At 36.8% G+C, this 14,180-nt stretch overlaps 1 protein-coding gene across 11 annotated transcripts in view; it reads right to left on the bottom strand.

Moving 5' to 3' along the window:
• The window catches only part of LOC124360267, a 128,253-nt gene that overhangs the window by 32,067 nt on the left and 82,006 nt on the right, over positions 1–14,180 (bottom strand). For 10 of the 11 annotated variants that reach the window (XR_006922229.1, XM_046813717.1, XM_046813725.1 and 7 more), the window contains 2 exons: positions 3,207–3,319; positions 148–262 (listed from right to left, as the gene is read on the bottom strand). Coding sequence is in view for 10 of the 11 variants with exons in the window: in XM_046813717.1 (XP_046669673.1) it covers positions 148–262; positions 3,207–3,319 (228 nt within the window). In the remaining variant the exon portion in view is untranslated. Of the gene's footprint in view, positions 1–147; positions 263–2,170; positions 2,283–3,206; positions 3,320–14,180 lie in introns of those variants that run through there. The other variant, XM_046813726.1, reaches the window with a different exon arrangement.

The raw sequence follows: 14,180 nt of genomic DNA, 5'->3' as shown, positions 1-14,180 counted from the left end.
TCATTAATAAGTAACATAATCAACAATAAACTCCTATTCCAGATAGCAACGCCAATTAACCAGAACACTGTGACGCTTGTTACTCATGCATGACTGAACATGCCTGATAGCTTGTCAGCCAGCCAGTGGTTGCAACAAGTCACTTACCCTCTGTGATAGCACCTCTTCAGTTCCGTGGCAAACAGGCAGAATTCTCCGAATGTCAGATGGGCTGGTGAGGAACGGTCTGCACAGTCTTGGGCACATTGGAGCATTTCACACACTTTAAACATACAGTAATACTTTGTACTTTAAACGGCATCCATGACCAAAACAACTTTACTACTGCCAAACACAACTTTACTACATGCTAAAAAAAGTGTTATGCGTTCTTTACCTCATATTAAAAATATACAACTATATTACATGAACAAAATAAAATGCTTATTATAGTAAACTGCTTATTATGGTAGTAGCAAAGGAATCCACATTTTATAGATTGCATAGTAGTCTAAGAGTGGTAGGAAAACACAAAGTCTCTTGTTTTATTCCTTCTAGTAAGTTACCAAATTTAATTAAATATACTAAACAATTATTTAAATAGAATAGATTACTTTCTAGAAAATTCCTAGTTCTCAGAAGAGTACACAAGATAATATTTGGCTCAGAGTCAATAATTGCCAAAATTTAAAACACGATATTAACATCAACTAGACACAAAACTGTTTGAAACTTAATGGGAAACCATTAGTTTATTATTAATTGTTTTGGTATAATTTTTGGGAAGATAAAGGCAAGTAAGAAGCTTTAGGTAAAAATATTGTATCTAGTTACCTGCTGGAGCTAAAAACAAAGGAACTAGTTTCAATATGGCGGTTGTTTAATAAAAACTGTTACACCAAACCAGCACAAAAACAGAAGTAGCAGCAGAAATAATTACGTTGTTTTATGCTTTATTTATTACTTTATTTATTTAAATCTGATATAAAAAAAGTCATAAATTTTGATGGGATTTGTGTTTATTTAAACAATACCCACTAGTTTCTTAGATGACAAATTGATTGTACTAGTCAAAATTATTATTGTATACTAAATATTTTAGTGTTGGATAAAAAAATTCTTATGTGTAGTTAATAGAGAAGTAGGCCTATCAATTCAGAACCCACGATCAGGCCTAGTAATTCTTGTGAGTGTACACTTGTCTTAGGGCTAACATTTATGTTACTCTGGAGTGAACTCTAGTGTCTAAACTTATATTGGTGTAACTAATAATAACTGAAAGAAAATTGTTAAAATTAAAAAAAAAAAACGTTTATTGAAAAATATTTATTTTAACTAGAAAATTTTGAAATTTACAACTCAGTAAGAGAAATACTAATTGAAATTCAATCAAAACAGGTCCACAGCCTTATTTGCAGCTGTTTAGAAAACAAACGTACTGGCTATATAAATACACATCGATAATACAGAAATTGGAAAATCAGCATAACGAAGAGCGATAAGCAAGATAAGCGATTGCCTCGCTTCATTCTGCTAGAGAGCTATTGCACTTTTCAACACATCAAGGTGAAAAGGAACCTATCGTTGCAATTATTATTGTGAGTACCGTTATGTCTGTATTCAGCTTATTCCAATTATAAAACTACGATTCTGAATTTCGCTAACTGTAACATTTTTATTACAGCTTATGGGGGAGTAAATACCCGTTTTAAAAGGTTAATATAAGCTACACAGGGCATTAGAATAGAAATGTGGTCCCTAATTGGGATATTTTAATGAATTATTTTCATACCACTTGTTATTGAACAGTGTAACGAATACTACTTGAATGATTTCAACTACTTTGGCGAATGGATGTTTGGGTATATTGTCTAACAAATGGACGCCATTGGGTTTTAAAAAAATAATTGATGCTCTCTGTGTTAAGTTTTCTTTTGATTAATGTTGAATAGCCTAACTGTAATAAAAAAACATTTTATTTGTATGACACATCCACAATGGATAATGAATGTATGAAAGAACTCAGTACAAATGTTATTGAAATGTTGTTTGCAGTGCCTGTGAAATCATTTAAATTGATTGTCAAAGAATAAATAATGAATAAAATCGTTCGAGAGCCTGATTCACTGTGAACAGTTCGGTTCAGAAAGTAGCACATCGAATAATTCGAATTATTTTAACGAATACTTACTCGAATACCTCTTAAAGTCATCGAACAGACATTCGAATATTCGTCACTAGTAACACAGACAAAGGACTATAGGCTTGTTTCTCTGTGTTTACAGGCTGAATCAACAGCTAAAGGGTGGCGGAGCGTCATTATTTTGGTCGTGCATGCGCATTTCTGTTTCATACTTCTGCGTATCTCTCTCTACGTCAGTAGCTGAATGAACGTCTTTTCATGGCTTACAGTTTTAATAAAGAGTGTACTCAAATCAACGTCCCGCTGCGTACAACTACGTCAGTTTCTTTGTTTATCTCAAGGACCGTGTTTTTAAGAAAGACTGTGTACTCAGATTTATTAGGCCTATGTCAATTGCGCTTTTCTACGTCAGTTTCTTTACTGATTCTCTCCAAACCTGTTAACTATAAAGTGGAAATGTATATTGAACATCATTTATAAAACCTTAGTGAATAAATAACCGTATAGTTAACCATTAATTAGCATTGAGGTACTAAAATCGAGGTTATTGAAATGAAACATATTTTGATATAAGCATTAGTTCCTACTCATAACAGAATTGTCTTAAACTAAACCCCATGTTATAAAATGCACAGCCAACATTTAACATAGATTTTTTGTTAACAGGTGTTACTTGAGACCTTCATTGTTAAAACATCCTGCATTAAGACAAAAAAATGGTGTACTTCATAACATGATGCTACATCCATTTGTACTTCTAGTAAAATAATACTAAAGATTAGTGACACCACGTCCAGAGTGTTACTTAACAAGAAATACGTTAAACATACATTATTTAAACTAGCCTAGCATTAACAATTATTTATTTAAAAACACTCAAAATATCCAATATAAACACAATCAAACTATGAACAAAATGGACAAAATGAATATAATTTATTTACTGAGAGATTACGGTTCTTAATACTCCTAAAACGTCAATGTATTGTTTTAATTGTTATTTCTTCTAAACATTATCTGCTTGCTCTTATGAACGACTATTGAATGTAACCGTGCACCCAGGCGAGTGAATGTATAAACCTACCTTGGGCTTGTGTGGGGTACAATTGCATCTCATTTAGGAGGTTCTGGACCTGGTCAGCTGGCAGGTGGCGGGAAACTGAGCCCACTCGAGCACACCACACCGAGTAAATCTCCCTGCAACACACACATGTCACTGTCTCACGAGTTACTGACTGACTGAGCACAGAAACGTCCTCCCCCCTCTCGCCACCCCGGCCTTGCTACAAGGTGACTGTCACATTCACTGACAGACACCACACTGAGACTGTCCACAACAACGCCATTTGTCGTGTTCTCAACTTTGTTCACATCACCAGAACCTTCCCCTGCAGGTCAGATCTCACACATGTCACTGTCTCACGAGTTACTGACTGACTGAGCACAGAAATGTCCTCCCCCCTCTCACCACCCTGGCCTTGCTACAAGGTGACTGTCACATTCACTGACAGACACCACACTGGGACTGTCCACAACAACGCCATTTGTCGTGTTCTCAACTTTGTTCACATCACCAGTACCTTCCCCTGCAGGTCAGATCTCACACATGTCACTGTCTCACGAGTTACTGACTGACTGAGCACAGAAACGTCCTCCCCCCTCTCACCACCCCGGCCTTGCTACAAGGTGACTGTCACATTCACTGACAGACACCACACTGAGACTGTCCACAACAACGCCATTTGTCGTGTTCTCAACTTTGTTCACATCACCAGAACCTTCCCCTGCAGGTCAGATCTCACACATGTCACTGTCTCACGAGTTACTGACTGACTGAGCACAGAAACGTCCTCCCCCCTCTCACCACCCCGGCCTTGCTACAAGGTGACTGTCACATTCACTGACAGACACCACACTGGGACTGTCCACAACAACGCCATTTGTCGTGTTCTCAACTTTGTTCACATCACCAGAACCTTCCCCTGCAGGTCAGATCTCACACATGTCACTGTCTCACGAGCTACTGACTGACTGAGCACAGAAATGTCCTCCCCCCTCTCACCACCCCGGCCTTGCTACAAGGTGACTGTCACATTCAATGACAGACACCACACTGTGACTGTCCACAACAACGCCATTTGTCGTGTTCCAACCTTTGTTAACATCACCAGAACCTTCCCCTGCAGGTCACATCTCACACATGTCACTGTCTCACGAGCTACTGACTGACTGAGCACAGAAATGTCCTCCCCCCTCTCACCACCCCGGCCTTGCTACAAGGTGACTGTCACATTCACTGACAGACACCGCACTGGGACTGTCCACAACAATGCCATTTGTCGTGTTCTCAACTTTGTTCACATCACCAGAACCTTCCCCTGCAGGTCAGATCTCACACATGTCAATGTCTCACGAGCTACTGACTGACTGAGCACAGAAATGTCCTCCCCCCTCTCACCACCCCGGCCTTGCTACAAGGTGAATGTCACATTCACTGACAGACACCACACTGTGACTGTCCACAACAACGCCATTTGTCGTATTCCCAACTTTGTTAACATCACCAGAACCTTCCCCTGCAGGTCAGATCTCAAACACGTTACTGTCTCACGAGCTACTGACTGAGCACATAAATGTCCTCCCCTTTCTCACCACCCCGGCCTAGCTACAAATACAATGTAAATCTCATATTCACTGACAGACATCATACTGGGACTTGTCACAACTTCATTTGTCATGTCCTCGATTTTGTTGAAGGCAACAACTCTCTGCTTTAGAAGGCCAAATCGGTGCTAGGAGTTTATGGCTTTCCTATCTCCAATTTTATGATTGGTGACTTACTACAAATAAAACATATCAAGAGATGTAAGGCTATAACTTATTTTAGTAGATTTTAGAACTTAATAAGTACTGGTATAGTTCAACCAAACAAACAGAAAACAAAAAGTTAATAATATCTTTGTACACAGTATGAAGATGTATCATATAGTGTAATGGTAAGTATACTACTAGGATATATTAATATACAGTGAAATTAAAATAATCCCCTGTAGGAAATATTCCTCTCTATGGGCAGGCCACTCGATTCTCTTCTATTAATCGATCTCCCTTCATAATATACTTTTGGTTTAAAAACTCTTGGTCTTCTCTTTGAAAATAAGGTGGAGTACCGTCTTGTTAAACATAAATCAATTTGTTATTCCCGCATTAACTATAAAAGTTTACACGAGTCAAGTTTCCTGAAATGAAATACACCTCATTTAAAAAAAAATTGTTAAAATTCATGGCAAAAAGTTACTTTTTTTAAGGATACCGAGTTTTATGTTCAGGAAAAATAAGTGCATTTTCCACATCCTTGTCTAGGCAGTTGTGTTCTTTGACCAAACCATCTTCTGAGGATAATAAGTTTTGTGTTCACGAAATACATGTGCATTTTAACATTATAAATAGTATTCTCAATGCATTAAATGATTTTATTTCGTTACTGGCGTCATCACAGTCTCAAAATACTGTTTTAAAGGGGATAGATGGACTTTGAGGTTAAACATCGTAATATCTTAATTTCGTAAAAAGATTCCTTAGTTTATGCTGATTAAGAATATACATATATACTTTCATATGCGTATTTTATCATTGTAAGTTACAACAAAAAGGTTTTTGAAACCTGATCCTAAACGCCACTACACATTACACAGTGTGACTGTCATTTGTCGTGCATATAAACTCTTGCATATTACTCTTTGTTGTTCAGATAGCTTTACAGATGTTTGTATTTAGTTGCAGCTGTTGCTAAGTTATGTCACTGTTATTGTTTACTTTACAACTAGGTTAAGCCATCTGGGAATCTAAACATTTATCAAGCTCCATTTGGGTAACATTAATGATCCAAAAGCCACTAGGGCAGAACCATAATATTTGAAAATAACAAAATATACCCATTTACAGTCAGCTCTTTAAAATTACACGTCAAACATTGAAATCAGTTAATAAACCATGGGGTATGTATCTGCACAAAAAACTCTTAGCGTACATTTATATAATGGGTTAGACGACTGATATGTGCTGCAAGCTTGATTTATAATTTAAGTGTTTATGTCATCATTCCCTTCTCAATAACATATTTAGATGCGTAAATTCCAATTTAAAGTGTTAATTGCTAGCAAAGTAGTTTTATTCCGTAGTGCAGGTTTAAACACAGTATTAACAGTTCTTAATGGTTTATATTTCTTCTTGAAGTTACTGCCCCTAGTTTTGATAGATTAGTCATTTTTTGGTGCCGTTGGTTGTGTCTACTTAATCTGAGTTGTAACAATACGGGTATTGAAGTATAATGGGTTGAACTACTTTACTACTTACTAAGTTTTTAAGTTAACGCCTTCTCTGAAATGTGGGTACGGAGATAGTTAATTTTGAAACATACAAATACAATCTAGATTATGTTATTACTATTCCCTGAAAATATTCTAATTTTCCAAAATTAAGAGGGGAATTACTTTATTTCCAGTCTGTATAATTTTGTTTGGTTCTTCATACCAAAGGCCATTTCTCGCCAGTGTGGTAGTCATTGCTCGAGGTCCTTCTACCCACCTTGATCATTGCTGGGACCACCCAAGGTTACTCGGGGACGGGGCTGTTGACGGACGCGACCCTAGTCCCCTAACTTCATCTCACTTTACCCCTAAGAACAATGTTAAACTTCGTTGTCTTATTTAAAGATAGAATAAAACCAAACATAGGATTTTTAGTTTTTATAGTCAAATGTATGTTTATTAATATTTTCGATTAAACACATAAAAAATGATTTGAGATTTTTTCTAAATAACCAATAAAAATATCGAAAAGCATATAACCCTTTGGATGCGTACTAACCATATCATTAGATTTTAAAATAAAGAAAAGAGACATACCGCAAAATTCTATGATCACAAAAGTAAGGACCTAAGTGTTTGAAGTGGCAACATAGTTTTTCAAGATGGTCACTTGAAACAGCCGCCTCTTAAGGGAGAATAGAAGAGATGGAATACAACTTAACAAATATTACCATAAAACCCACATTTTCTGGAATGTAATAAAGAATACGTTTAATTAAATTAGCACATTTAGAGTAAAGAATGTAACAAATAAGAAAACCCCTATTTTATAGCTACAGCCACTAGATACTAGAATTTCAAATTGTCATACCTTCATTAGTTTCACTGTATTTTATGTTAAATTCGTATTAATAACAAACTGTAATATTGAACGCTGGTGTGTGAATTAAACCCGGCTTAGTGGGAAAAAAGCTAGATGTCATGTGTGGCCACAATCACGAAATGTCAAACCATACATCCATTATTAGTGTACATGCTTAATTTGTACAACACTGATAGTACGATAAAGATTAGCGTGTGATGAAGTACATGTGATACGAAGTACGTATCATTTTCGTAACATAAATTTACAAACTCCACCATGAAACCTTAGAGCAAAATTCTTTGTAAGCATATAAATTTGTTTACTCTTGAGCATAGTTAAAATTAACTAATAATTACGTTTGTAAAATTCAATGTAATACTGTAGTATACTTCTCAAACTATTTTTACGAGCTTTATATTAACACAAGAAGACTTGAAATATCAAAAACCACGTAAATACACACATTGTTGAGAATAATCTGATTTTTCTAAAAATTTCCTTTTACATTCGTCTATGATGCATAATAACTGACAGATAACCAGAAATTTCTTCAAATTTTGGACAAGTGCCATCTTGAAAACTGAGAGTTGTAAAATGTAATTTGTTGTGATGTTGTAATTTTGAGAGTTGACAATTAAAAAGATAACCGTGTCAATTTTAATTTAATTGTGAAATACCCGAGATTTTCACAAATGGCCGACATTTTGAAACTTCTTGTTGGTTGAGACTGACTAACGAACTCATACAAGCTAAGTGTACATAGTATCTCCGTACCAATTTTCGTATAAATATCTATTAAAAATTACGGAAACATTCATGTCCATAAGCTGGCGAACCGGTTTTGGATTTGTCTTCTGAAGGCCATAGTTGGAGAAAATACAGCAAAGTTTTATTAAATCTACCAAAAACCAATAATGCGGCGACTTTAACCCTCTTTATTACGTTGACTGGCACTTATTTTACTATTATTCAAGTCTTCCATGGTCTAAGTTATGTGTGTAGAGCTAAAGCATATGTCCTATGAGAAATTTATTGTTCCGCATTTTAATCCCTTTTAGTTTTGATAGTCTACCATTTTGATCCCCACAAAATCTTCTTCGGAGAATCCCACAAACGATTCCCAAAAACTGGGTTTCTTGCTTATACAATGTTCAGTGGATCTAGGCTCCCAGACTAAGATACACAACAATAATTTACAGTGAATATTTTATGCGTTAGTTACCGCCAATGATAAGACACGGTCTCGGGGGTTGCCTTACACACGCTTATTATCCAGACTGACGGGAACCAAGTGGGAATATATGCTGTACGAACCGAGTGGAGTCAAGAGGTGAGGTCCTCGTGATGTCGTCTTCTGTCTCCTTCACTATTGATAGATGAGCTGATACTTTACTGTCAATGTTAGCAAATCAACGTTATCACAACCGTACTTGTCGTTATCAGTGCGTATTATTCACATCATATAATACAGTGTCACCTCTCTGCTCTGATATAATGGTTTTAAATTAGAAAATGATGTGACATTAACTCATTATCACCCGGAAAACCGCACTACGAAATGACCCTTGTAAGTGGGGGACACGTCAGACAAGGATCTATCTAGGACCTCACTATTTTAATTAGCACGCACATATAGGATATTTTCATTTTCTTTAGACTTAATTTGATTTAAATATAGCTATTATTATTTTATTTTCTGCTTTGTTTATAGCTGCAGGCACTAGAAATTGTACCGTTATTTAGTTTTACTTCATAAAGTACATATTTTCGCAACCCAGTTACTTGTTACTGGTTAGTATAAGTTACATCCGATGTTCTTGGAACTAAATTCTTGGCGGATTGATAACCTAATTGGTACGCGTATTAATTTTTTCTCTCGGGAACTTTGTAGCTGCCGAACTCGCTACCGAAGCTACATCTCGCGCGCCTTGTCCGCGAGTTGCAGTTCGCTCTTCGAGCTCACTTCTTGAGTTCAAGCCCAATTACTTCATGTTACAGACTTCCAGTCATGTTATAATCTTCCCCTTTTCCGACTACAGCTGCATTGTCGAGCCAAGAATGCTGACGCCCGTGTTTGTGAGATACGTTCATCGTAAAGGGAAGTTATTATTAAAGTTTTAATAATTATTAATTTCGAAGGTACAATCCATAGAACATTGGAATATTTAGGCCCATCGCATGGTATCATATTTTAGTTCATTCATACTCTATTTGGCAGCCAACGTGGAAATACTTTATTTTATTTTACCAACTAGAAGTGGTGATTTTATTTTATGTTTATTTGCCAATATTAAACATGTACGTAAACTTCAAATATCGAGTATTCATTACTACGACCTCAGCAGTATCCAACCCCATGTGTATTGTCCATTAGGTACAAAATGTATTTGTCCCATTGTATAACTGAACATATATAAATATCGAGTATTCATTACTACGACCTCAGCAGTATCCAACCCCATGTGTATTGTCCATTAGGTACAAAATGTATTTGTCTCATTGTATAACTGAACATATACAAATAATCGTTACACTCTTATAGGATATGCCTGATTTTAGTATATACCACTGTGTTATCAAATTTAAATTTACATCATTAAAACACAATTTATTAATTATTTACAATAATTAATACAAAACTGTTTCGAATGTTTTCTATATTTTTTAACGCCCAATTCAAGCTTAAGTTTTACATCGACGCTAGAGCATCAAGCTGATGGAGGGCGCGCTTCTTAACATGTTAAGATGGATAACAATAATTAAAAAAAACGTTGATGTTCTGATATTGCCGTCTTTTAATATACTGACACGTACTTCAGCTTGGTAGGTACTTTTACTTTTGACTAGTTTGTGTTTGGTTATCGACAGAGCATTTCTCTCATTTTACACAATCCCGGATGTATGTGTAACTAGAGTATATGGCTCGTCTACTACACTGGAGTATGATGTAGTATGCACCATACAGGCAGGCAGGCAGGTACAACGCGAGTGCGCGCCGCGCCGCCGGCCCGATGTAGCGTCATACCCTTCCCTTCCTTGCCTTACATAACATCTAATCATTGCTTAAAATAAATATGACACCAACTGCTAAACAGATTTCCTAACCGGCTGTGCGCAACGAGTGAGGCCCTTGCTGCGCCGCGCCTCGCCGCCAATCAGCCCGGCCAGGCCGTCCATCAGCTGATATCGGCTCAGTCAGTACTACTCCTGTCACCACTCCACCACCGTATCGTAACTGAGTCTCAACTCTCTTAACATGGTCTGTTTCCACCAATGACAAACGACACTGACGATATGTCAATACTTGTATTTCGAACTTCCTCCAGCAATATTATAATACAGGTATCAGTTTTTTTAATTGTTTAAAGTCCTTACAAATAACGAGCTCAGTTTTGTGCTTGAAGTTTTTATTTCTATTTTGAAATATATACAAATTTAGAAATATTTAAATCTGATATTTTCCATAGTTATAATATGTTACCATTCAATAAAACACAAAGTTTCGAAGACATAATTTATCCCCTTCTTTAAGGTGTCGAATGTTACAACTTGTAAAAAGTAAACAATTTATTGTATAGCACTAAATAACCAAAATCAATTTTTACACCCTTGAACATGTGTTTTAGTGTTTGAAACTTGAGTGTAGCGAGCTTCCCAAATTTTTGAAGCCAAAGGCCGAAGAATTTTACAATTTTATATATAACAGGGTAATATAGTTCCCAAAGCCAAAAATAAGTGTGTGTAACAAGCTACCCCAAATTTTAAAATCCAAAGGTCGAAGAAAGGTGAGGGTGGAGCAAGACAACACAGTTCCCAAGACCAAAGATACGCGTGAGTGTAACAAGCTACCCCAAGTTTTCAAAGCCAAAGGCCGAAGAGAGCCGAGAGTGGAGCAAGGAAACACAGTTCCCAAGGCCAAAGGTACGGGTGACTGTAGCGAGCTTCTCCAAGTTTTCGAATCCAAAGGTCGAAGAAAGCCGAGAGTGGAGTAAGACAACAGAGTCCCGAGGCCAAGATTACGTAAGAGTGTAACGAGCTACCATAAAAAAATTGAACAATACCATAAATTTATGTAAAACATAAACTACTGGGCGTTGTTGATTTGTATTCTACCCAATATTGGTAGAAGTGGGTTACAAGCTGACGTGTATACAGTCCATATAGTTTAGATGTTATGTTCTCTTATAAATATGAAGATTTATTGTGTAAATAATACTTATTTCAGAACTTCCAATGCATTTGATTAAAAAGTTAAGACGCTTTACCATTCGAATCGAAATATATGTGACTTACCGACAATATATCAATAATAGGTCTAGTGAAAATTAGATTAGACAAGACTACACACGTCTAAAACAACTATTCAAACAACACAAGTATAAGATACACCAAACTAAAACTAATGAAATTGGTATCCAATACCAATAAATAAAATAATGTACTGTACTTGTATTTTGATATTTTCATAAACTTAAATCGATATTACACTCCGGACGCCTGATTTATTACGGCAGACTTTGACTGACCTTTTTTTATCTTAGCCATAAAGTAGTGATTGAACGATACGAACATTTTTACTGCTGTAACCTCTGCAATCGACTGACGTAGACAAGAAAAACAGAAGTGTACGATTACACACGATTAGCTTTACTGTTTCAAGTCAAAATAATTTATTCGCATGTATAACAGACTTTATCCGTAGCCCAGAGACAAGGGTATGGCTCTATAATCGAGGGGTCTCGGGTTCGATTTCCTGACAGGTAAATAACAAAGTTTTATATACATTTAAAAAAATGGCTTTGGTCAGTTTTCCTTTAGAGCACTTTATTAAATTATAACCGATACTGGCGTAGACAAATCATCCCTAAAAAGGTCCCGAATAGTTAGTACGTACCTCGTGTACCACCAAAATTGCTTTAATCTTCTGTAGAAATTGCTTTAAAAAGCTATTCTATACCACTTTTCTATAGCTAAATAAAGCATACATAAGAGAGTCACGAGTGAGATGTTTCTGAAAAAGAAAAACACAGAAACTTGACATTTAAACTATGTAGATGATCACACGTTTGGTAAGGTTTTATTATTTTTATTCAAACCCCTTATATTTATTAGGTTATGGTTACTGGGGGTACACTATTACCACATTCTCATTGGACAACTGAGTGTTCATACTAGCGTTTTCCTCTTGTTTTTAGCTATTTGTAAACAAATGTCCTAGTTGAAAACAATTGTGACAAATATAGTTAATGCGTATACCGTATAGGTAGTATATATCTAAATGGATTAGCGTAATGGCTTTCTTAATGTTAGGAAAAACGTCGCTGCACTGCGGATTCCCGATGATGCACACTTCCGGAAGGTACCCGAGAGCACAGAGGCTGATGCAGCGTGACGGAAGTCTAGTGATATGAGGAATGACAATATCGCTTCTAGCACATTCCAGTTTCGACCGCAAATCTAATTAACTTTCCTATTCATGAGTTGGAGGTCATATTTTTGACTTTGACGTCAATCCGAAAGAGAAAAGAACACAAAGGGTAAAATATATGGTAAAAAGAACAAGGCGTTGGTGCCCACAACACTTGCCCCTTTAAATCAGCTCAACTTCTACACATTGGTAAGATGGTAAGATGGACTACCCGACCCTGAATAGCTTCTGCCTATAAAAAGTCTTATATCGTAGCTGTGTACCGTACTCGTGTATGGTTTAAACATAGTAAGAACTCCGCTCCAAGTGATATTACACGACGATATTACGATACTATAGCGCCAACTTGTACTTTCGAGATGGGGCTTGGCTCAAAGACTTATTATTCGAGTACTTAAATGCAGGAGCCCTTCTCACTACCAGTACCAGTACCACACATGTGATCCTGCTTCTTCATAAACTAGGGAACATAGTTTCCATCTTTGTAAATGTAAATCCTGCCCTCTTATCCATTCTAACGCTACTTTATCTGCAGTATGAACATGGGCTAACCCCTTCTGGAAATGGAAGCAAAGGTCAATTTTCAAATATATAACGCATTGCCTGACTTTCGACTCCGCAGTCGCAAGATTCAATGGGAACCTTTACCCCACAAACTTTCAAGACTCACTCCTACCTACATCAGTACGTAATCTATCCACCATAGTCCATTCTCTCCGAGGACTTGCACATTACCTACTATTTCTGTTGGATTTGGAATTAACAATTAACGTCTCCTATCAAATGCATCCTGGCCTTTTTTGGTGAAACTTCATTCCTTGCATGGTCACTGACGGTTTGTACGGGTGGATGTCTGGACTTCCATAGATCTCTGCCACGTGGGGGGTCCTTCAAGATAGGTAATTCGGGGTTTGATAAAACATTGTCATCTTCTCTTAGTAAGGCTTCAGTGCTGCGCTAGTGGACCTGAGACAGAGCTGAGGTACGGAAAACTTGTACGTTGTCTCCCCAAGATAAGCCACCTAGATGCTTTTTAACGCCTATGAGCAATACTTAGTTACTTTGTGTGTTCATTATGGTTGAACACCTTCACAACGAACATTAAGTTTGTACTTTTCAAACTTGTTGTCGAGGTAAAAGCAGAAAGATCTTAGAAATAGCTTTTAGTTTCCATTTCTTGTAAATTGCAGCAAACGTATCTGTCAGTGGGTTGGCATTTTGTTGCAAAATACGCTTTGGTAGATCATCGGGTTTGGGTTTGGATTATGCAATATTAGCCACAAGTTTCGTCAATAAAGACCAGCTTTCCGCCTACTATGATTCAAATTGATGGTTTGGACCTTGTCCATTTTTCGCTTCTCGCTTCAACCATTTGTGAAGTAGGAGGTCGGCACTGCCAGGGATATGTGTATCCTTAAGCTTATTATAGAGATCTTCACACATCCGACTCCATCC

The sequence above is a fragment of the Homalodisca vitripennis genome, chromosome 4, assembly GCF_021130785.1.
Source record: "Homalodisca vitripennis isolate AUS2020 chromosome 4, UT_GWSS_2.1, whole genome shotgun sequence".
NCBI lineage: Eukaryota > Metazoa > Arthropoda > Insecta > Hemiptera > Cicadellidae > Homalodisca > Homalodisca vitripennis.
This window is presented reverse-complemented; position numbering and strand designations above follow the sequence as displayed.